The sequence below is a fragment of the Cyanistes caeruleus genome, chromosome 1 (assembly GCF_971803275.1).
Source record: "Cyanistes caeruleus chromosome 1, bCyaCae1.hap1.1, whole genome shotgun sequence".
NCBI lineage: Eukaryota > Metazoa > Chordata > Aves > Passeriformes > Paridae > Cyanistes > Cyanistes caeruleus.
In genome coordinates this window covers 124,669,271-124,695,153 of record NC_141701.1, presented here as the reverse complement: position 1 = coordinate 124,695,153, position 25,883 = coordinate 124,669,271, and the positions used below count along the sequence as shown (strand labels likewise).

General features: G+C 37.7%; 1 protein-coding gene across 9 annotated transcripts in view; it reads right to left on the bottom strand.

Annotated features, from left to right (window-relative positions):
• The window catches only part of ETV1 (ETS variant transcription factor 1), a 114,970-nt gene that overhangs the window by 19,054 nt on the left and 70,033 nt on the right, over positions 1-25,883 (bottom strand). For all 9 annotated transcript variants that reach the window (XM_086855652.1, XM_086855681.1, XM_086855658.1 and 6 more), the window contains 3 exons: positions 12,940-13,069; positions 11,185-11,373; positions 7,153-7,400 (listed from right to left, as the gene is read on the bottom strand). In XM_086855652.1, the coding sequence (XP_086711778.1) occupies positions 7,153-7,400; positions 11,185-11,373; positions 12,940-13,069 (567 nt within the window). The remainder of the gene's footprint in view (positions 1-7,152; positions 7,401-11,184; positions 11,374-12,939; positions 13,070-25,883) is intronic.

Here is a 25,883-nt window from a genome sequence, read left to right as displayed (position 1 = left end):
ATTATTATGAATACAGAGAGAAAACATACAGAATGGAAGCTTGTATTCATTTTCTCTGTCACCAGCCTTTGTGCCAGGAATCCAAGGGAAAAAAACAAACTCACAAGTATGTGCACTTATAGATACACATACACTTCCTTCTAAAAATAGATAATTAAAATTGTTGAAGTTTGGTTTCTTACACCTCACTTCACAAAAACTTGTCAGAGAATTAGGTTTGGCCCCACCATTAGGTTCATGTCTAAGCAGAAATATTACAAACATACAGAAAAAACCTTAAGCAAACATCTTCCTTTCCACAACTTTGTTTTTTAGATCTATGACAACATCTAATGCATTTTGTGAGACCAGATGTCAACAGCCTGTCTAGGCGATGTGTAACTTTTTGTACAGCAGAACAGGAAAACAAAGGCTCATACATTCAGCTCTGAATTGAAATTCCACATGGAGCTGATCTTTTGAGCATACTTTAAAATCATGTATTTGCTTTTATTAACCTCAGTAACTGTAAAATGTATCTTAAACATTGCTCTCCTTTGAGTTCAACAAAAGACAGCAGTATTTTCTCTCTCCCTCTCTCCTTTTGTTGGTAATCTTACTGCAAAAATGTCTGTGTTGCTTTTTCTCCCCCGCCCCATTCCCTGCCTGTAAAATCGAAGTTGGACAAACACTGCACGGCTGAAGTGACATATTTGAATGGAATTCAGACCAACCAGTTCCTGTTTATGTTTCTGATTTGAGAATGTAGCCTTCTCATTCACTATACATTAGAAACACACCAAGGCCATAAATGGTGTCAGGTTGCAGGCAGGCAGGGCCAAGCAGCATTAATCATTACTTTAAGGCAACTGGCAAAAGCAGCAGCTGAGGGAACACTACACCCTTCAGCTCTGCATAAATGGACATTCCAGGGTTTGGCGTGTGTGAGTTGGCTGCTTTTTTTTTTTTTTCCCTTCAGCATCCATTTTATGAATGAAACTTCAGGCTGCACAGAGTCCATTCATATAAAAGCTGTGCTCACAGGGCTCAGTCTCTTGGGATCAATTGGTCTTGGGCAAGGCTGATGTGATTGGTTTAAGGCAGGCTTCAGCCTTCCATTACTGATTTAAAATACAGCCTGTGTCCATTTGACCTGCCTTAATGCACAAAGAGTAAATCCAGACTGCGCTCTCAATCCTCAAATCAAATCATTAGCCAGTGCCACTTACTGTAACTGTAGATTTAGAGGATATTTATCCATTTCTTTGAAAAACAGGGACTGCAGGACAATTTTTCAGATCGTATTGTCTGCCTTGAAAACAAAAATATGATCTCCTGCCTATATACTCACAGTAACTTGGTATTCAGGTTTTTCCTTTGTTCATAAAGATAAGATGACAAAATAAAATATTTTCTAGCTATAGATTCATTTCAGACAAAATAGTGAATAAGGGAAAACAGCTAGACTGACAGCAAGTGAAAAGTTAAATTTCTGCCTTTCACAGCAATTAGTTTCCAAAGTTTCCCTATCAGATGCTCTTATTTTCTGCTGCCATACAGTCTGACAGCAGATTTGTGTTTTAAGAGCAAGTACAAAGTCCAGTGCAGCTTAACTATTGAACAAAATTCATACTCATCCACTGAAGCAACACAGCAAATCCAAGTTCCCAAAACACAAGGATAAAACATTTTAAACCACAGGGAAAACTGCAAAACCAAAATTGAGGAGGGGAGAGCTCTTAAACCTCCTAACTCAAGAGCAAAACCCTGTCCCTTGTCCCCTCCTGCCTTCATACCATCTGGATTATCATTGAGAACAATTGTACTTCTGTGTATAAAGATTTCTTTAAGGCCATAAAAAGATGCAGTTTTGAGATGTATATACCGAAGCACCATAACCAGGAACAGGATAAAGTCAGCTCTGTTTCACAGAGCATTTTATAAAAATGCATTCAAAAAACTGCAAGTATTTGCAACCTGATTAAAAAAACGGGGGGGGGGGGGGGGGGGGGGAGGGGGGGGAAGAGAAAAAAGAGAAAGGAAACTTGGAAAGAATTTGAGGAAAAGACTAAGCAGCTGGAAGACTTTTGAAGCAAGATATAAGATCTCAATGTAGAGCATACACACAATCCATCTACAGTGATTTAGAGGTGGAACATTAATACAAATAAATTGTTTATAAAGAGGTAAACCCTATGAGCAAGGGAATGCAATGGATCAAAGAGAAAATTTAGGCTTATGATCAAGAAATATTTCTTAGCTTTGAAGTCTATTTGTCTGTGAAATAATCTCCCAGAGGAGAAACAGTAGTAATAATTCTTAGCACTCACACAGAACTTTATATTTTCAGAGCACTGTACAAAAATTAGCCAACATAATCAAAAACAGCAGTGGAAGAACCATGACTTGTATCACTTTAAATGCTGCCCTGACCAATATACTAGAGAATATCCTGGAAAGAAGCAAACCAGAACTCTTTCCAACTGACTTTTTCTCTTCACACTAGCATTTCCAAATATCTAAATTTTCAGAGGTACAATAGAATAACTAACTGTTTAATAAAGAAATGGGTGGGGGGGGAGGAAATCAACCTGCAAATAAATATAACTTGAAAAAATATTTTTTTCCCCTTGAATTTTCAATTCAACACTTTCTCTTACACTTTCTTCTGCAAACCCCCAAATTTAAGAATACATTGACACCTAGGGAAGAATGCAGCACTAGGGGGTCTTTTTTCATATTAACACCCACTGAACATGCTTTTCAAAAAAACACCTCATCAGGTATTTGAGAGGACTCTTGCATTTTATTCTTTTTCCCATCATTAAGTAAATACATTTATAACATGGATGGCAGAATGCTACCAACATTCTATACCTGTAAGAGCAAACTTAGGAGGTTTATAAGTGTCCTAATTAACAACTTCCTGCACAAACTTTATACAGATCCTTTGATGCAAGTATGATACAGCTTTTTGCTTCGGCACTATTGTCATGAGTGTACAGGTCAAAGATCTTTGTGGAAGGAAAGCCATGCTGCAAACAGCTTAGGACATGGAGCCCCTGCTCCATTTGTCACAGGGGCTGGGAGTTGTCTATGTACTGAAGCAGAAGTTTTCAAGAAAAGAAAATACAGCTGAATGGTCAACTTTAGGCCCCAGTAAAGCCCATTCCAGCTCCAACAAGGTTTCTCAAAGTAGCCACATTACTTCTGCCAGATTTCCAGCATTATGAATTTTTATACTGCCTAAACTGAGACCCTTATCAGATGTTCCCGTTATTCTTCATCTAGAAATACAAAGTCCCTAGCAGCTAGGATTTGACCGTTTCTAGCACATAATGTTCTTTTAAAAATCACCCGGTTCTAATTGGGTATCCAAAAAAACAGGTTTATATATCTGATTTGTCTCTCAGCTTGCGTTCATTTCTCTTAGCAGAGGGGCAGTTCACCATCCATTCTCACTTGCCAACACAAGGTATTTGCTTGTGAGACTTCAGGAATTAAAGGGATGAGCAACTCAGAAAGAAAGACATGGAGGCTAATAATTCTGTCTGGAGAGTTCATTCTTTAAGTGATGTGACTAGTGTCTCAGAAGTGACAGGGAGAGAATCCAAATTTTCTAAGGTTCGTTCAAGCGTATTAATTGTGAGGCTACCCTGAAATGAAACTGTGAGAACAGCCCTGCTAATGCCTGTAACACATTCAGGAAGTACTGAATCTATCTAAATTTCAACAGAAAAATTCCTGGCAATCAGTAACTAGTATATGCAAGCAACAGTTCCTTCTCTATTCATCTCCATTATCCCTGTGTGACAAATTTCAGTTTCCAAAGATGTGGTCACAAAAATTTCTCAACCAAAAAAACCAATTTCAATTGGGCAAAACCAAATATAAGATTTAAACTTAATAATTTAAGATGTCATTTTGATTTTTAATAAAACCTGATTTTTAGCATTAATTGATATACACACTAGCTAGAGTCATACCTTAGCATATTTGCAAATACTCTACATCATGTAGGAAGGGTTAAGCCTGTGAAGATCCTGCTCAAAAACAAAATGCAGAAGAGACGAGCCATATCAAGTTTGACCTTTTTGTTTAAGTACCTGAATACATCACTCAGTTCTCTAAGTGCTAACTGTACAGGAATATCCACTATTAGGCCTTGTAAACAAAGGTCTAAGGAAGCCTTTTGGAGTATATTCAATAACTATGCAAAGTCTCAGAGCTCTGTATGTCCCTGGCTGCACTTCTGTGACTAAAGTTGCTAGATGTACCATAAAGTACTAAATACATCTGATGAAAAAAAAAAAAAAATCCATGGCAGAAAATGTCTGATTGAACATATATGATGCACTGTGACTTCTAGAAGCATGGATGGATAAGGAAGAGCCTCTACTCTGTTGACATTTTTCTTTTTCCATTATCTCAAACATCTCCATTATCTCTATTCTGCAGTAGAAATTGCATACCTGCAATTACAATTACAACTAATTGATCTGCCATTTCCCATGTCATAATTAATGTCATGTTTTAATAGAGTTGTAATCATTCTATAATAATGCTTTTCATTCATCAGCTTCCCACAAAGTATAAAAGAATAGTGCACAACAGTGATGAACTTTTATGAGCTTCTTTCAAAAACATCCCAAAAGGAACATCTCAGTGCATTACAATGAACTTTTTAAATATGTTTCTATGTTCTTATCTGAGCTGTAATAAAATACAATGAAAAAAAAAGACTTTGTTGTCTGGCACTTCTCCTTCCCTGAACATCCATAGGTGAAAAATGAAATCAATGATTCAGTGACAAATACATTATGTTTCCTAAGGGGTTATTTAATGTACTCTTAGCAAGGATGGAAAATGATGGTTTCTAGAGAACAGATGGTAACAAGACAAAATATCAACAGACCACAGTCGTTGACTGCAATTTATGGAGTGTACAGATGTGTCAACTTAAATGCAGTGATTCTGAGGCCAATAAAAGTACTTCCTGATACCAACAGATTAATTTTTCATGACCACTGGTTACACAGCTATTACATTTTTTAAAACTAATCATTCATCTACAAAAGAAGCAACAATTTTGCTTGAAGATCATTATTATAAAGTGGAATGTTGTTCTTGCTGGCACAAAATAAATAGGCATGACAGGACTGGATACAAGTTTGTACATCTTCATTTCAGAATAAAATTTCCTGCTTTCATCCATACAGAGCATTCCAAAGAAAGATGAATGTTAGCAGCCAACTCAGATTTAAAGTAACAGTATGCAGTAAGGAGATCCCACTTCTGAGCCAAATAAGATGCATATTCACAAAAGGGCCTTTTTTGACCTTTAATTTAGCAGGATGAATAACAGTGCTTGTGAAGGTTGCAAGGGACTGGCAGTTCCTGAAGCTGCAGTTCTCCATTTATTATCCACTGCCACATGACCTACACAGTCTCTCCCATATGCTCTAGGACTAGGGATACACAACTCCACAAAGCCACAGATCTCAGAACCTTCATCAAAAAAAGGGTTGAGCTCTGGATCTGATCCTTGTAATTTGATTTCATTTTCATTTTGTCTTATATTTCAACTTGGAGAAATATTTCACCCCTAGTCCCCTCCCTGTTAAGGGCTAACTCGAATTTTCCTAAGGTTTGGTTCTTTGCTTGTTAAGAAAAAATAAAAAAGAAATAGCAGCTCTACTTTCCAAATTCCTCCATTCTAACATTGAGATCAACTCTATAACAAGGACTTTATATTAATGAAACCACAAAATAGCCCACCAAATAGACAGCATTATCTAGAGAAAGAAAATAAAAAAACAGTTCTACGCTATATCAAATTGCAAGATAGTTTGTCATGAGCTAAAATTTCAAAGGACACTTCAACTCAGCTGTCATATATAAATGGAATATAAACTGCAAAAGCATCTAGCCAGAGACTGAATCAGAAGGAAAGCCCTGGGAGTACAGCAGCACCAAGAAGAGGGAGTCAGAATGAAGTCAGACAGAGCCATCCATTCCCCCTGCCCAAGTCAGCATGGATGTGTATGAAAGCAATGTACCCTCCTCCAGAAGCATAGCTGGGACATGCTGAACACATCCCTCACTTTCAACAGTGTGGCATACACAAAGCAGGACCGAGGTAGACACTGCAGAGCTGCAGAAATCACACTAAAACTGAAAAACATTTTGATTTCATTATCATGGCTTCATACCAATCAGTGGTTTAACCCCACCTAGAGCACTCCTTGTCTTTTAATCTCAGCTTCTTTCCATACCACCTTTCCAGCTTTCTTCATTGTAGCTTCTTTTGCCTTGTTACTTGGTATTCATTACTAAATTTCTTTTTTAACTTCTTAATTCTCTCATTCTTTTCCCAAGTATAATACAAATATTACATTGAAATTTTGTCCAACATTTACAATGTTACTCCCTTGATTTATTTTTCTATCCTTTCTATTCCTTATCTTTTCTATTTTGATCAGAAGTTATTGAAAGCAGACTCTGCCACCATCTCCTCTGTTTTGTACTGTCTGTAGAGCAATAAGGTTCCATTCCAGTTGCCCCATAAGCACAATCATAATAAACATTATTAATAGCAACAGCGTATTCTCTACATCAGCAACCTGGCATCTCAGATTATGTACCTCCACAAAACACAGCAGTATGCACAAACTGAGAAGCTGACACCAATTTGGCCAATTCTTCTCCCTCATCGGTTTTATAGCTGTATAAACCCCACTTCAGTGGAGTTACTCCTGATTTAAAGTAATGCAAGTAAGAGGAGAAGAAGTCCTCTATTTCTGGCAGACAGATGGAAGAACTCATAAAATGGAGCACACAAATTCAGAGGTCATAGATGAGACAGTACAGAACAAGCCCAGAACAAGCCTCCTCTTAACAAAGAAAATTTGCACCTGTTACTTTCTTCCTTGACTTCTTAAACATTTCTGAACAGAGATTTCTAGAAAATGAAACCCTTTAAAGAGCAAGAAATGGTGGCACAAGTCACACTGTCTAATGAAGTAATCTTAGTACTTTGTAAGCTGTCTCAGACATAATTTGTGAGATGTGTCAAGAGAACGAGGTTCATTTCATAGGACCAAAATATCAATAGCACTGACTTGGACTCACATATTCCTTTGCTATGCAGAACTAAAGGAGAATCTTACCTACCTGAATCATATGCAAAATCCCTAGGTTCCTGTTTAATCATCAGAGGAGGGGGGAAATTTTGACTGGCTGCACTTCCAACCATAGCGTTGTGTTCATAAACTGGATCGTGGTACTCCTGCTTAAAACCTTGAGGCGGGAAAGGAATGTTTGGTTCAGACATCTGGCGCTGATAAATTGGACGTCCTTCCCTTGGCATAGCAGGCAAAGGTGGGAAAGAATTGCAAGGTTCAGAGAGCTGGCGGCGAAATCTAGAAAACAAATTAGAGAGGTCATGTAAAGGACTTGAGCTACATTCCATTTCCCAAAGGTCTTCAGAATTCATTATTAGCGGCTGTATCACCTTGTCAATAACAAACATTTTGCTTATGATCATTCCAAGTGCTCCCATCAGGATCACTGTCATTGTACAGCAGCAGCAAGCAAACAAATGAAAATCCCACCTATTAATACCAGCTCTAAGACCTGTCTCCACCAAATCCTCTTTGCTATCAATATCTTCCCTCAACAGAAGACACAAACAGGAAACGCACCAGCTTCAAAACAGTAGAAAGACTGACATTCTACCACAGTGACATGAAGGAGGCACAGGTAGTTCTCAGCTCTTTCACAAATGTTAGCAACATCTTGCTCATGCTCTAATTTACTCTTACCCATCTTACTGATACACGGAAACCATTCTGACCACAATAAACACATTTTGAATAGAATATTGTCTGCTTTAACATTTGGAAACATTCCAGGGTAAAAGTCCAGTGTTCTGTCCTCTTGGGGGCAATATAATGAGAAATCGACTCGCAAGGATGGCACTGCATTCCAACTGTAACGGGAAGGGAATGTCAGCACCCCAATAAAAGGAGAGGGTACAAATTCTTGCTGCAATGATTAATTACTCTCCTGCCTTAACTTTTCCCCTTAGTCTTTTCTACATGAAAGTTGTAATCTGTGCAAGCCACACTGCCATTTGCTATGCCCAAATGCTCTTCAGTAGGCATAAAATAAGAGAATTTAAATTATCTTGATTTACATGCAATGCTACTCTCAAGAACCTATGCTTGCTTTTTCTTCCATAAAACCTATCTACCTGAACTAAAAGCCCTGAATGTGATTACTTGGACATCTGCAGGTTCAGAACATACAGAAGAGTATGCTACCAGGATGCTATTTTCCCACTGGGCCCTGATGAACTGCGTGACGTCTTCCTGTTATCTACTGCAGATTACCACAGTAGTAACCACCACAGCAGTAATATTGTGTCACATAAACCAACAGCAGATGAAATGTTATTGCAAAAAACTGCTTACTAGTCCTGTTATCACTTATTATAAACAAGACACATTTAAAAAAAAAAGAAAAGTAACTTGTGCCTTTCTTTGGAAGCTTCTTACTGTCACACACAAAAAAATGAATCATTCCTGAGTTTCCTGTACTTTGGATCTGAACCAACTTTGGTTCACACACAAAACACTTTCTTTTGGAGAAAACTGTTGAGAAGCACAATGCAAGGGTTTGATTGCACAAACAGTAAAATCCTTGAATGTCAATTCACAGGTAGTACATGTCTCTAAAACAATTTAAACTCTACTACCATCTGTCATAATACGGTGTAACTTGTTCTGACAAATATTTACTATAACAGCTTAATTATAAATACCGTGGAAACTACAGAGATAGAAACTATTACAATGCAGTAGTGGGGACAAAATGAATTTTTCTAATGCTGCTGTAAATACTATAATTTTTGCAGCAGAAAGAGTACTGCACTGTAACATTGGGTTTTGCAATTCCACCTACACCTGCAGAAAATAAACTTAGAAACTCAAATGTATTATGAAACAGTTAGGCTGACTGACACTGCATTCATTTCCTTTTTTTCCTTTTTTCATTAGCCAAAAAAAGAAGCAGAAATTATCATTAAGAACTGTCAAGGAGTGAATCAGAAAATTGCAACTTGAAGATAAAATAAGAAACAGGCTCACTCACAAAGACTCAAAGGAAGTTAATAATACTTGTTGTACTGGAAGCTTTGTATGGAATCAAGCCATTTGTTTATACAAGTGGATTTGTTTCCTGTTGGTACTTGTTAGGACCACTTATCGTTCACATACTCATGCCCTGTATGAAGATGTATGGGCTGTACGTACTAGATACTAATGCTATCCCTATGCCACCAATGCATGTTCCAAAATAATTATGGCTTGAGTTATAGACTCATATAAGAACTCACAAAGGCAGGTAATTTGTTTAAATGACATTTTCTGAATACACTCATTGTAGTAGTAGCTCACCTTGTAAGTCAGGAAAATTTGAATTTCACAAAAATATGAAGTACATGTTTGCTTCATACACTGGATTTAAAATAAATAAGAAAATGGGGGAAAATATCTTCATATCTTCCACTATAATTCCACCTTTCTTGAAAACTGGAAAAAAATATATCTATACATACATATTTATGTATATATATATATGCGTATACACACACATATATATATTTTTTCCCCTTGAGTCAGCTATTTTGGACTCTACTAGAACACATGATGTTCTGTAATAGAAGGGAAGCATTAGTGCAAAATGCCCTAAAGAACATGAAAATCTAAGATGGGGGAGCGAGGGAGGAGAAATCACGTAAAGAACCTACAAAGCTTACACAGAGCAAGAGTTATGGGTACAGAAATTACACTAGGATAGATGCAAATGTCTATAAATACTCAAGTTAGGGCTGACATACAGTGCTCTTTTTACAAGTTGCTTTATAACAAAAGATTTTTTTGTCTGAAAAATCTTACTACTGTTCTCTTCACGTAAGCCACTTAGCTTCTGCAGATTTCAGTCTCCTGGCAGCTTGACTTTGGTGCACGTACAGATACACATTTATCTGTCATGCTGTAAACTAAACCACTGCCTGGCTTCACTGGGGGCCTTTGTGGTTAGACCACAGTCCATGGCTGGGGAGGGGATGGGGACTATGGCAGGTGAAGGGTGCGATTCAGTGTTTCTTGATGGCCAGAAGGGCTTGTAGAGAACCTTGGTGGTATTTAAAGCTATCTCAGCAGAGCACAAAACAGCAATATTAACATTAGTAACCTCCTTCAGAAGTGATCTGCACAAATCCCTGGAGATAAGAGCCCTTATTAGAGCAGAAGCATGCAAATCACACTCCCAACAACTGTTTTTCTTTTCAGGTCTTTCTTAATTTGATAAAAGTTAAGAGGTAAAACAAGTTTCTGAACATATATCTCTTTACACACCATTGGAATTTTAAATGTTCAATGGAAATCAAAACTCAGCATACAAAAACAGGTTCATGCAATAAAGGTTAGGGTAAATAGAATTCCACAAATAAGTGTTTGGACTGAAAAAACAGGGAAATCCACTATCTGTTGCAAAACTGAGCTAAGAAAGGTAGTAGCCTGGGGATTTCTAACATGTCAAAACAAAACAGGGTGACTTAAGGACAGTTTAAGTTTAAATTCTAGTCTCTAACTCTTGTGGCTTTTACTCAGACTGATGTTATTTAATCACGGTTTATGTTGGCATCTTTTTTGGAAATGCTATATTACGAAAGGGCTTGGAAAAATGATCCACCCTTCTAAAGAATATTCCGAAGCAGGAGCACAGAATTCTGAAGCATGGCCACTTATCCCTTAGATAGGTGAACTGCTTAGCGAGAGGCCAGATATTTATAGTTAGGAACATGTTTGCTAGTGACTTCATCACCTCAAAGAGCTGTCTAGCCTCAAGTGAATCACAAAACTATAGAGTAGCTAAGGTTAGAAGAGACCTTGAAAGACCATCAGGTCCAACTTTTCATGGGAAGGGGAGCCTAGTTGAGATTATCCAGCATACTGTAATCACTCTCACAAGACTGAACCAACATGTAATTTAAATTCTGTCACCGCCAATGTGAACTCGGACACTAGTGCACCAACCATAAAAGGGAATTGCTGTGGGCAGGAAGCCAGTAGTACCCTATATAAGAGTAGCCTATATAAGCACCTTCTGCATGGGTCCTTCACATGTTTTGTGTTTTACCTGTGATCCATAGGGAAGCTGTTGTCTTGAATGGACTGGGATGGAGGAAGGTGGGTAGGGAAAACCCGGTCAGGTTTAGGAGTCTGAGCGGAGTTTGGGGAGGCATGGTGCAGCGGTGACACGGGAGTGCTGGATGGCGTTGGTGGGTTGGAGGGCCTCATTCCCACTTGTGGTTTCTGATCATAGGCACTATTAGTAAGGCAAGGGAAAAGTAAGGCAGGTTATTTTTTCCAAAGAAAGAAGGAAAACCAAAACCATAGTATCTACATCCAGAAAAAAATCACAAGTGCCCCATTTAGAAGCTTTTGATTATAGTTAACTTACGAACCAGTTTGGGGCAGAAGAATTCTCAGCTTTACATTAAGAAGAGCAATGAAGAAGTCATGTTAGAGACAAGTGATTCAGTGCAGCATTTTCTTCTCTGAGGCACAGAAATGTATTTTTAAAGGACTCAATCTTACAGTCACATTCTAACAGGACGTATACAAAATACATAAAAGTAGAAGCACCTGGACTAGAGCACAAAGAGCTGACAGTGCCTGTCAAGGCTCTTTTTCTTTTGCACAAACCACAAAGTGAGACAGTAAAACAATACAGCCAGAGGGAAGGGATCTGACCCAGAAAAACAATGGTATGCTGGCTTAGCTACCCATACTAGGATGTCAGCAGCCTCTCCTGATAGGTCTTTTTACCCCTCTCTCTCTCAAAAATAAACTACTGGTCCTACAAATACATAGATGCTATTTTCAAGGGTGTCTCAAATCAGGAGAAGACTTGACAACACTTTGATCATTGCTGTTTCTTACCAGGAGAAATGCAGACATTAGGAACATAGTAAGCACAAGCTTGCATAGTTTCCTATGTCAGGTCCCTTAGCACCCATGAAATCCATCAATGGATTAATTTGATTTTTGAAACCAAAACCACTCCTTATAACTGGCCAAGGTGCCAGTCTTTTCCATTTTTTTCCCTCCATTCATATTCAAAAAGTTAAATGTTATAATGCTTTAAGTGCTAACAGTTTTCGTAATACATTAATGAGAATAAAAGCTAGATGAAAGATTCTAAAATAGACTGAAATGTCAATAAGAAATCCTTCACTGCTGACACTGAAGGAAGGAGTGGCACGTAAATGCAACCAGAAGAAAGTCAATAAGGAATGAAGAGGTATCAAGCCCCTCCACCACCCACAAATAAATAAAGCTTTTATTATCTATGCCTATAAAAGAAGACAACTTGCTTTTGAGTAACTACCAAAGATGCAGGGACTGATGAAACACTGTTTTACAAGGTAATCACCCAGGAATATACACATACAACATCTGCACAATTTGTCAAATACCTAATGTGTTGCTCAGACCTGCCAATCCCTTGCCTGTTACACAGATCTCTCTTTCCTAATGTGCATAATGCATTTTGAAAGTACTTTCAACACAGCTCACAGAAAAACAAGATATTCCTTCCTTCTATTTCATGCTTGTACCCTGGGTTTTTAAACTCTGGCTAGCTCCCATGGAGGAGGAATGGAGGATGTGCATTTTGATGAAAAACACTGCTTTAAAACTCTTATGTAAGTGTTTGATACAACTGTAAACAAATCCATCAGTGTTCATCAGCTAAATGCATTATCTCATCAGTCTGTTATCTGCTGAAGAGGTAACTTTTATAAGATCTCTATTATGGTTTTATTACTCTTTAGTCAGTCTTCATTTAAACTAGCAGTTCTCACTGCAAACATGCTCCTAATTGCTTTACCTGACATTGTACAGGCACTTTTCCCCATAACTGAACTTGAATGGTTGCTCTTGACTGCAAGCAGAGCCAAGTTCTGAACATGGGCTATGGGGTTCCTTCTTGATTTTCACAGGGAGACCATGAAAAGCCACTGGAAAGAGAAGGAGAATGCAATTAAAACCCAAGTACAATATCAACAATTAGCTTCCCCAAGTAAGCGCGACACTGCTAATTAAACACATAATTAATTAAACCATTGTAATAATAAAAACAATATAGGAAATAAACATTTCAAATATTTCTTTGAGTGTCGACTGAAAAATAGACACCAGAGATCCTTCACATTGGCTATTATCACTTCTATTGTTTAATAGAATGATGGCCAGCATCCCATCTCATTAGCAGGAAAATAACAGCCCACTTATATTTGGCTTAACTACTGTAAATGTTGTCAGAGGCAAAATACTTCCCAGGCACCAAATGTTTCTAAGTAATATCAGAGGTAGCTTTTAGCTACAAATGCAATAGTAGTCCACTTCAAAGAGTGCCACACAAACGACTCCAAAATAAATTTGAGATATATCAGCCTCAAGTATATGATCAGTAATGTTTTTGTCTCACAGAATGCCTGAAAATTTGCAGATGAACCCTTTAAACTGGATGATTATATGCAGTTTTAATTATAAATAACATCTAAAAAAAAATCAGAAGAAATTGCTTATGTAATTTTTCTTAAAAATAAACAAGATAAAATCCTGGTCTGACCAAATTCAATAGTAAATGTGATATAGACACACACACACAAAAAAAAAAAGTCATACTTTTTAAAAGCTAAAAAAAAAATCCAGAGGGGGTGTGACAGAAATGCAGAATTAATTAGAAGCACAAGTTGGCCTGTATTAAGAGAAAGACCAAAAGCAAAGGCAAGATTAATCAGCAAATTCGTTTACACCAGACAACTTTGCTTGTTTTGTATCCGATCTTAACCAAAATTAAAGCAGAAGAAAATTCGAAGTTCACCTGGCATTGCCAAACCTAAGTAACTGGCTAGGAGGACAAAGGACTAAAAGACAGGTGTGTAAACAGCTTGAAAGCACACCTGTCAAATTTTAAATAAAATGAGGTTGCTAATGCATTTCTGAACTCTGAGATGCCTAGAATTCAGACACGATCTTATCACTGATTTTTGATGCTGCCACCAAAACAGCACAGTATGAACATCACTTTCCAGCCTGATGCAGACACTTGTATCTCCGTAAAAATCCACATACATGCAGCAGTTCCTGTTAGGGGATCTCAGCAAAACAGTCAGGCTCTCTTTATGTACCATCAAGTAGCATCTTACCCCTTCTCTCGCACCTGAACTTGGAAAAGACTATTTGTTACAGACTACATATTTTCTGATACTAATTCATCTGCATACACATGCCAGTGTTCATTGGGGAGATAAATGAAATGCTGTCTAAGAAGTGAGCATCAGAACCACTAAACTCTGGCATCTGTGAGTAAGGTCTGGATTCCAGCCTTTTGCCATGGATTTTCTTATGGTCGGGCAATGCACACAGAACTCTTTCACAAACAGATCCTCTCGTACCCTGCTACATGAAAGCTTCTACTACTGCCTTTCAGTCGAGTCATCTGCAATATAACACTATTCTATTTTGCCACGTATTTTCACAAAACTCACAAGAGTTAGCAGAAAACTGCTATTCAGCTCTTATATTTGGTGAATAATAGTCAGTTATGGGGAAAGATTAGAAAGGAGAAGCAGACAATAAAACATATAGAAATGCATAAGCACAGCACAACAGCTTAGGAAACAGAGACGGAAAATGTGAACATCACAAGAAGAAAAGAATTCTTCCTGAATAAAACTGTCTGGACTTGCACTAAAAAGAAGCCAACATGGACTTCTTGAAAAGCGATTCTCAGATTTAATAATATGGCAAAATGCAGCCCAGTCAGCTTTCCAAAGTAATCGCTAAGCAGGCTGAGATCCAGTAGTTTGTTTCAGGATGTTTCTAGTGAACTTTTACTGCTGACTCTCCTTTGTATATCTTGGTTAAATAATTCATGCCACACATTTAATGCATATGATGGGCCCTGCAACTCAGACACTGGCTCCAGTACTAAGGTAGGCAATCTCCTTAACTTGAATCAAAAAATTAAAACCCAACAGCAACAAGACTCGTTTTTAAAGCCAGTATCACATATTTGCACAAAGGCCACATGCTGCTCTATTTATTTTTTTTTTATTTTTACTTTGCTACTTCCTTGGAGTTAATCTGTTATGAAAAATTACTTCCCTTATTTATTTTTAAATAACGGGAGTACAGAGACTCCCACACTACAGCCCTGTGAGGAGAACTGGCTGGGTATTTCATCACAGTGCTGAGAGCCTGAACGTCTGCTAACAGGCAGTTTTCCAGCTCACTGGCACAGGCACAAGTGAAAGCAGCACATTCATTTTGTGCAATTTGCTTTACCTTCCCACATGGAGTTGGTGCATGTAAAAGGCTGTTAAGTACTAAATTATTCCTTATCAAATCACCATCATCTGGAGTCATGATCAACACTAATTAAATTACTTTCACTGAACACGGCTCCAGCCTGCTGCCTCAACTGCGAGGTACATTTTATTTTGCTTACTGTACAGTCCTAGTAAGGTACAGGGCACAGTGCTAGAAGGCATCTGTGCCGTAGTTTTAATTAAAGTTTACCTCACCTTCCTCCCAGTTTTATAAGCTAGGGTAAAGTGTATCAAATCAAGTAGGTTAACACCGTCACTTCATTTAGAGAAAGCATTACAGACCAAAGTGATTTTATATTAGATCTTTATCTTAACTACAGCCAGAAAGATAATGTAGCTGTAAAATTTAAAGCCTTCCTCAGGCACTCCCCTGACACAGTCACCATACTAAGCTTTATCTATACCTCCTTAAGTGTACACTTTTAGAGGTAGAAAGGAAAAAATGATAGGCTGATAAAAATACTTACTGCATATTTGGGGGGCTTTCTTAAAGGCTACTTGTCCTTTCAGACCTTCTCTTAAGTGTGGCTGAAGATGACAGACTTATTTTAACAATAAAATTTCAAACATTCAAAGCAGTTTTTGTATCATCACTGAAACCCTCCACACATCACTTCTGATTTTAGTGTGACACTCATTCTATAATGCATCTATTAAAAGAGAATTTAAACATACACTCTTTTGCTAAACTGAATTTTATATTATGTTCTCAATCCTCTTTCTTTTGAGGAGAACAGGGTTGCTTATTTATACAATCTAATTTTAGTGCAGCATACCAGCTACCAACACATTCAAATTAACAAAATGACATTTTAAACAACCAGCTCCTCACCACTTCTTTTTTCCTGATGGTAAATTCACTTTACTTAACCCCAGAACAAGAGTCTCAACCCTATTAAAGTAAGGGGCTCTCTGCCTTAATAATGATCTTTTTAAAAAGTGACCAAGGGCCATGATTTCATCCCAAGTGATTACTTACAGATAACTGCCTCTGAACTTGAAAGGCAAACAATCTTACAACGTGTATTTAGATGGATGGCATCATCACCTCATCTCAACACCGTGCAAAGTCAGGCTTATCAGTATTAGAAACAGACCCTTGCCCCACAGACCCTGTCTGGAGCATCTCCAAAGCCAACACACACTGGCTTAAGCAAGCAGAAGGACTGCTACCATCTGTAGCAAATTGATGAAGGTATAATACATTACTGTATGCATATTCTCTGTGCATAAATACATCTATTTATATCTGCAGAGTAAAAGGGCTTGCATCTTATACATAATGTGCTGTTGTACAGACCTAGATTTTATTCAAAGCAATAATGATTTCACCACAAAGTAAATTCACATGTAACATGCAAAAACACAGGGTGAAACCTGCCATCCACCCTTCAGAAGTGCTGTTCTCCTTTGCTATCTGTCAACAGCCTAATCCCTGGACATTTTGTTCATAACACCCAAAGAATGAAGAACCACATCACTCAAATGAAGAACAATTTTATTAAGAACTCTGAAATCAAAGGAGGAATTGGTTTGTCTCAGAGGAGCCTGATATGTACACTTTCTGGTCTGGAAAACAGGAAGTGTACCACCTCTGTATGCAGACAGAACTGAATCTACTTCTTTTGAGAAAGCCCTGAAATGCACTGCATTAAGCAATGGCTTAAAATTCAAGAGATGATTATTCCAGATGAAGAAGAAATGAGGAATATGTTATATGAAATGGCAAGTCATTTCTCCTTTGAACAAAAAGTAATATTTTAATTTTCAAACTCCAGATTCCTGCCCAGAACACAAGATAAAATCTTATTTCTGAGGAAGAATGGTTTTAAACATACTTTTAAAAGCCATGAAATATAACAGGTAATTCAGTGGCACTGGCTAACAGCAGGCAATGTTGACTCCACTGACCAAAGAGACAAAAATGTCCAATGCCATACTTGTGGGTCAAGAGCATTTACTATATGGTATAAAATCATTTTATAGTGAACTCTGATGTCTCCTAAGTAATACTAAATTCACATGTATTATGTTTGAGGACTTTGAGTACCTGAAAAGGAAGTAACAGTAAGTCATGGCCTAAACATGCTGTTTCGGAGCTGCTTTTCAATTTTATGCTCTCAAACCATTCTCTAAACACAATTCTGTAAATACACTCACTAATTTTTATCATCAATTGAGGCAAAATTGATAACATGCAATGTAAGTTTTGAGAGATTTCTTGAACATGCTTGAATATAGGGGACTTTACTCAACAGCAAGATGAAAAGATAGAAGATGTAAAAATGCTTAAGCTACTAGCACTGCAGCTCCAGGTACTAGACTGACTGAGGTGACCCAGGATAAAACATGGTAAAATTTCAAATGCAAGAAAAAAAGGCCCCTGTACTGATAAGGCCAACACTGACACACTTTCAATCTATCTCTCGATACATACAGCAATGCAGCAGGCACTTCAGATACATCAGAGTCTCTCCAAGATTCTTTTCCAGTACATTTACCTCTGCCAAGCCCTCCCCTTCCCCCAACACACAAAAATCCATTACTAAAGGGTCTAATCTCAGCTATCAGCACAGAGTGCCTTTTATGGAGCCATTAAACCATTTCTCTTGTTTACAGTGCCTGAAGAAAGATGTGAATTATGTCTGTGACAAAACAGGCGATAACATTTCTAAACTGCTATCAAAATGCAAACTGAAATACACTTAAGGACAGGGACCCTAATCCATGGTTTTGCAATTTTCCTCACTCACTGTAACTTAACAGCACTCACCTGATGATTCAAACAAATTATTTATGCTGTAAGTACAACAGGTAGGCATTAGTCAAAAAAAAAATAAAATAAAATAAATCTACTTTAAAACAGTTTACTGAAGGGTTCATCAAAGAGCGTAAAATGCTAGTTATGTCTTAGGTGACAGTAATCACCTAAGTGCTCTTATCAGAAAACATTTTTTAAAAATCCAAGCACAACACTGTGGGTTCACGAGTCCTGAAATCCCTTATTTTTCCAACAGTCACCTTAACATTTGAATCATATAGTCAGTATAGGTATTTGCATATCTGATGCAATAAGCTATGAAATTAAATACTTTCTCTATAGCTTTCTAGGTGGGAATGCCAGGCTTTTTTTATATATATATACATATATATATATATATATATATTCCAAACAGGTTTCAAGAATATGCATTTAACTCATAAAACAATAGCCTTCTGCATTCTGGAAGGCATTTATTGATTATTTATTTCTAGATCATTAAGATTTGATATTTAGACATTTGTAGACAGCTGCACTCTAAATTTCAACAATCATTTAATAAGCATCAGATTAAAGACATCAGGATGCCAAAGCAGGGTGCTCTTTCAATTTCACTGTACTGTATATTTTGATGAGAAGTTTTACTGGTAACTTTGAGACGCTTAGGAGTCATCAGAAGGAGGTGCTTGACATAGCTGACCATTCAGTCATACTGAGGAGAATTGTGCTGCAGCTGGATGTGGTACGCTGCCTCATATACTAACAAAACCTGAAATAAAAACATCAGGTAGGAGAGGCGACAGATGAAGAGACCTGGGACAGTAAAGGCTGGTAATGAAGTATTTCACTGTTCCAAATGATTTTGAATTAAAAGCCTGTAAATACATAAGACTGCTACAGCTGAAGACAGAAGTGACTGCAAGCATGGATGTCTGAGGCAATATCTCCAGTTGTTCTCACCCGACATAATCTCCTGCAAAAAACTGTTTTGTTTCTGACCACTACAACAGCTACAGAAATGAGCAAGACTTGAAGGATGTGGACTGATTTAAAAGTGTCTGAACAGATTACATCTACTCAGACTCCACCAGGTTCTTCAACCATTTATCTATCAAAGTCACCTCTATCAGATCTTAGCTGAGCTCCAGTCAACTGGATTTCATTTAGGTCCTGCTCTCTGCCAGATATTGGAAGAAGCTGGTGACAAATTGGATATCTGACACACTGATATGTATCATCACTGTGGTTTCAGAGTCTATCCTGGCAGTTTCTACAAAAGCTGAACATACACAAGAGACCTGAACTTTCACTACCTTACAAATGAAAGCTGCTAGCAAGGGAAGAAAGGGTGGGGATGGAATGAATCTATGCATTTCTGTCAAGTATCTTGAAGAAATACACGATCTTGATATTATTCTCCATTTTACAGTTCCATCTAGAAAGCTAGAACTCCTTCAAGATCCAGAACTTAGACCTAAAGACAACTGGGTTCCATCTAGACTCATCAAGTAGTGACCATTCACCTGAAACTGTCTGCATGTGTGTTTGGGTATTTGTGTGCTCACGCTGAGTCAAATGAAAGTAAGCATACTGAATGTGCAAGCATGCCTCTGCAATGATACATTACATATGGTCAAAATATGTGTGATACTGTAATAAAGAGCAGAAAGACTTTTCCTCCTCAAATGGATATGTATAACTGGGGAGAAAATGGGTAAGCAACATGCAGAAGAAAGTAACAACTCGTAAAAGTGTGAAAAAGCGTTCAATAAAATGCTGGTTCTTTCTTATGTAGTAGCCTGACTCTAAATTCAGAAAAGGAAATCTCTGGACAGTCCCTAACACAGAGAATGCTCTGCCACCCCTTGTCTCAGTGCTCTTTCCCAGAAAGTGGGACTTCATGACTGGGCAGTACTTGGCAAAGATGTTATATATGATTCCATCAATTCAGTCTTCGCCTTGGCTTCAGATCAGATCCTTCCAGCCCCTACTAGCTCAAAAGATAGAAACAGCATGGGACCTCATTTTTTGGAAGCTAGTTCTGAACGATGAGCCCAAGCACCAGCTTTCAAAGCCAACTGGCAAGAATAGAATACGTGGGCAAGATGGATCTATTTGAGAACCTTGTTTAACAAAAAGAAAATACCAGCTTTGAAGTAATCTGTCACCTTTACTGGAAAATATGCAACTACAAATGCACTTTAATAACAGTTAGAACTCATGCTGCAAAATGAAGCAAATTGCTTATTTTCTCTTCCAGACTAAAGCTTACAATACTGTGCATGTCAATCAATGGTCTACTTGAATCGCATGAATGCTATGCAATAGTATAGTCTTTACAGTCCTTATGGGGTGTGGAAAGGATAGGGGGGAAGATAAAGAATAAAAGCCTACAATTGTGGGATTTTTTCCTCAAAGCCTACATGGACTGTTCTCAGATGACATGGTATGAGAATAGAAAAAAAATATTGATTTTGAATTTGACTTCGGAAAAAGTAGCAAGCAGGTGAAAGTGAACTGCAGCAAAAGCTGAATTTATTTTTGTTTACTACCAAGGAGTTGCAAGATGGAAAATAACAGCTCATTTTCCTACAATTGATATTGGGAAATTCGGGACATTAAGATCTAGAGTAATGCAACCATCTTAGCCAGCATTGTTTGCTAAAATAACTTGATCTTGCCTTGGAGTGAGAGGTTTTTCTTTCCTATTTTTTAAGCAAAAAGCATTACAGATTAATGACTAAAAGACAAAAAAATGCATTGATAGAACTCAATTTTAAATTAATTGAATCACCTGTTCATCTCTAGATCATGCTACTTCTATATATTCAACATAATCTTCCCCATCCTGGCTATGATCTGCATTAACATAAAGTCTTTGAGATTAGCACCTGAGGCCAAAAAAAGTGTTGAAATAGAAAACAGAGAGGAGTTCACTGTACCTACAGTGCACCACGTTTGCGTCAGTATGCATCAGGTAGGTTTATATGAGGGCATTTATACACAGGGAAGAGGTGAGCAACAATAACATCACTAAACTTCAGGCATATTCAATTTACTTGCAGGACATTTAACATGATGGCCTTGCCCCTGTTCAGCAAAGAAATTCTTCTAGAAGCTTCTTCACAAAAGAAAATAAGCATTGATTCTTTAACTGGAATGTTGTTTTCTAAAGCTTGTGAGCTAAGGCACTAAAAAATTTTGCCAGTATAGCTATTTCTGGGCAGCTAACCCAAGACCCCCTTGCCATGACAGATGCAGCCTCCCCTGAGAGATGGAGGGGTTCCCAGTTAGTGTGGGAGAGGAAGCACAATATTAGAGGTTGTACCCATTCAGCTTAATAATTGGTTCACTGCCACGAATCCTCACTTTTAGTGCAAGATATCCCTGATTTTCTTGTCTGTGCAGTTGCAATTTCTGAAATGCTCATTAGTTACTGAGGATACACCTGCAGCCTTCTGACACTGGAAGTGCTGAAGGGACCACTGAGATAATTCAAATATTTGTAGTCACTTGGCTTCTCATTTAAAAGGACCATGTCAGTCAAAAATTGCATAGTACATTCAATGTAACAAAAATTAAAAAGCCCACTCAAAGGGTAAGCCACTTGACTGGGGTGGGGGAGTAACTTTCAGCAAATATCAATAAAAGTTAACCTACTCACTAAATGCAAAGGTAGAGCAATTCCAAGGCAAACTTTTCTAGAGGTTTCTAGTAAATATCTAGGTAAGGCACTATATATGTCCTATAGGACATACATATATATATATAGTAGATATTATATATGTCCTTTGTCATAAACTGACAGTATAGTTGGGCAGCTGCTACCTGGCTGAACTGCCACACAGTATTAGAAGACTGCCCCCAAGCATGGAACATTTTGGCACAATTTTGGTGAGTTGACCCCTCTTTGCCTCTATCCTAAAAAGATTTCCACCTTCCCGTTAAGAATTGTCTAGAAGGTATTTTCAGGCAGCAGGAGCTGCAGTTATCAATACAATTTCGTAGACTCCAAAAGAAGCAATCCCACAGAAATGCTGTCAGAGGCACTGTTTTATTCCAATTTATGTCCCCTTCCTGTAGTGCTCTCCTTCCTTTCCAGACGATTTACCTGTCCAGCTGTAGGAGACTCACAGCTGCAGGCAGTCAAGTGGAAAGTGCTGCCAGAGGGTCTCTGCCTCCTAGCAGGTACCTCCAGGGCAGAAGTGAACCTGCTGACAAATACCACGGGCACTGGATAACAGAAGAATACAGGGAAATTTGCAGAACATGGGTGGGAGGGAGAGGGGAAGGATTAAGCTAGGAGGAGTGAACTGGCTCACTTTGATGTCTGAGGAGAGCAGGTGAGGCAGGACGAAGAGCTCTCCCTGCCCCCAAAATAAACAGAGGCTTAGGGCTCTCTGGAGAAGGAAGTGGTAACCTAATAAAATTAAACCAGCTGGGCTCTGTAGCAATTGAACTAAAACACGTGGATAGCTGAAGATGATTATAGGCAAGGGAAAAAAAAAAAAAATCCAAAGAATTTTTAATCCTTTTGTTCTGGATCTGCAACCTTGCTGACCGCACAGAGAAACAGGGCTGTTCTTCACCTGCATTTGCTTTGTTAAAATCCTGGGAGGAGATCAGGGGCATTTGTTCCTACAGTTACTGATAATGTATCTGGCTCCAAAGGCTTGGTGCAAAAAAAGGCAATTCACCTTTAAAGCTTCTGCTAAAGAGGAAGTTCTTAATGTAAAATCAAGCCTGGGAGAAAACTTAAATTATATTCCTACCTGGGAATTATCAATAAAGTTAAATGCACAGAGAAGGGCTGGTCACTATATCAGGGTCTGTATGCTTTTCTACGGACAGGATTTCCATTTGCAGCAATTTTCAAAATTTAATTTAAATTGTAAGAGGTAATGGCTAAGCACTGAGTAACTTCCATTACTAAAATATCCAATAATATCCCACATTTTACACATACATACATACACACACACACTTTCCACTGGTAACTCTGCCATTCGACAGTTTCAGGTCTGGATTTATATAGTTTTTTTAGAAACAGAATTATGAAGAAATTAAATGAAAACTGGAAACTGTAACAAGCATTTTTCCCAAACATAACAATAAACTCTAAAATTAACCATTTTGTATTTTCTATTTATTGTTTTAAAGGTATCATCAACTTGATATTTAGGAAAGATGCCCACAGCAGAAAACAAACAGGAACTGTTTCTGCCTCATTTCCCCTCTTACGGAAAAGTTTCAAGTTACATCAATATAATTATTATCTTTGTTGTTCTCTTCTGTTGTATTCATGCAAAGACCTAACAGCCATCTGTAAGTGAGAGGGCCACTGATCTTGTTCTTGCTGCTGGACAAAATGTGAAAGAAACTGGATTTAATTGCTGGCTCTGCCATAATCCAAACAACCAGTGTCAGAAGGTTGATTCCAGTTTGAAGTAGCTCAGCCTTGGGAGCCTACCCTCAGAGACCCATAACCAGTGTGTCACTTTGTGTCCCTATAAAACCAGGAATATCCTCATAATAAAAGAACATCCTAATAAAAGATTATCCTTAAGGATAATCATGCCTGTCAGATAGTTGTTCAAGCATATGCAAAAGCAAGAAAAAACAATAAATAATGAATTGGACTCCACATTGAGTGCTCTCTAGCAAGAATTAAACAACTAATTTAAAATATTTACAATTTGTTTTTATTTTAGCAGCTATCATTGATAGGCACTAAAAAAAACAAAACTGCATTTTGAGATTATTTTTAATTCAATTGTGCCTTTAATAATAAGTATATATTCATAAAACAAATATACACTAACTCAGGGCAGCTAATGGGATGCTTGTTTACTTTGTGTGGAGAAAGAGACTGTCACCACTCTAAATACATGTGTCCTGCATGCTTCAGTGTTCAATTTTCACAAATACTCACCAGTAACAACTGTAACAGATCCTTTTTACAGACCATTCAAGCAAGGCTGAAATCTAATTCTCTAGTTCACTACCAAAAACTGGTGCAAAACCTGCAGTCTCCAGCGGAAAAGGTGCGGGCCATTGAAATAAGTCAACAGTAAAATTCAGCTCACAATTTTTATCACTGATTCAACAGGGAAACAAAGAAGCCATTGTCAGAAGTGGTTACGTCTGGGAACATAAAGTCAAGACTGTATTTAAGTAGGCCGATTTTCAAAGACTCCTAGCAAAGTGCTCTTTCTGGAGCCAGTGGAAGTTTGACCACCTGCAACCAGGTGCTAGTTCTGAGCACAGATATTTAAGGCTTCTGCTGCTACTTAAAGCACTCCTAATGTATATGAGGCTCAGAACTGAATGTACCAACACACTTGCTGATGTTTTCTGAAGCCAAGCATTCCTAAAGTTTTATGATTATTTTATATGTGCATACAGTCAGTAAAACTGGCAATAGCATGTTGTATTTCCTGTATGCATATATACACACACACACACACTGACTATATATCTTCCTTATCCAGCTCCCAAATTCTAATCCCAAATGCTTGAAACTTTGTCTTTATAGAACACTGACACTTTAAAAAGTCCCTGTTGTTTCCATTTTTCTTACTGCTTTGGTCATGTGAAATTTTATTAACAGATGGTTAGTAAGGAAACATTGCATTCAGTTTCAGCATGAAGACAGAGTATTAAAAAAGAATTAAACTGTTTATCTTTTCTAGGTATACATTATAAGCAAAAAGGAAACAACCTTTGAGCAAAGAGGATCAAATTAGCAAGACTGGGAATTGGTTTTGCACATGTAATTTTTCAAATGTCCTTGATGACGACTCATAATATATAAATTCAAAGACAAAAACCTGGCCAGTCAGTAACCTTCGTATTCAATGACTGCAGGATTCGGCAGTAAATGTCACTGCTAGAAAATATTTCACTACATTAACTTACTGGCAACCACATTTGCTGAATAAGTTCATAAACAGCCACAGGAAAAAAGACAACCAGAAATAAAGCTGCTAATGATTCACTCTTTTCTAGCACGCATAATCCTCAGCACACAGAAGAAATATATATGTAAGAATAAAGATATCCTTTACCAAGACAGTTCACTGCTCCACTCACCTCATCAAGGTCATACTAGAATCCAGGAACTGTTAAGAGTAATGTCTTAAAGACAAAGAGAATGAAGACTAAGTGAAAGGAAAAGAAAGGAATCCTTCTCAGGGAAAACACAAGCACATGTCTTGATAAAATAATTAGTTTTTCATTTACAAGTTTAAACTAAGTTTAGACCATTCCTAAAAAACACTGATGACCTCTAAAATTTAAAAGAATTAATAAATATAATCATTTGTGCATATTTATCAGTTTATAAATGGCTTCACTGTAATTACTTCCTAGTACTGAAATGCACAGGACCAAAAAAAAGGACTTAGAACTTGAAACGAGGGCTATTTTTCCTCTATGCTTACAGAGGGCTACTCTGTCCTGCATGACACAAATATGTCACAGAATCCTCAGTGCTTAACTGACATCTCGAGGAGTTTCACTCTCTCCTCCTTTTTTTAACTGCTATATCCCTTGAAAACTTCACAGCACTCTGTAGAAGAGCCTGATTTCTATCTCCAGTTGCTGAGGCAGGAAGCAGAAATAAAAAGCTTAAAAATATTATACAGACCACAAATACATTTTACATAAAGAAAC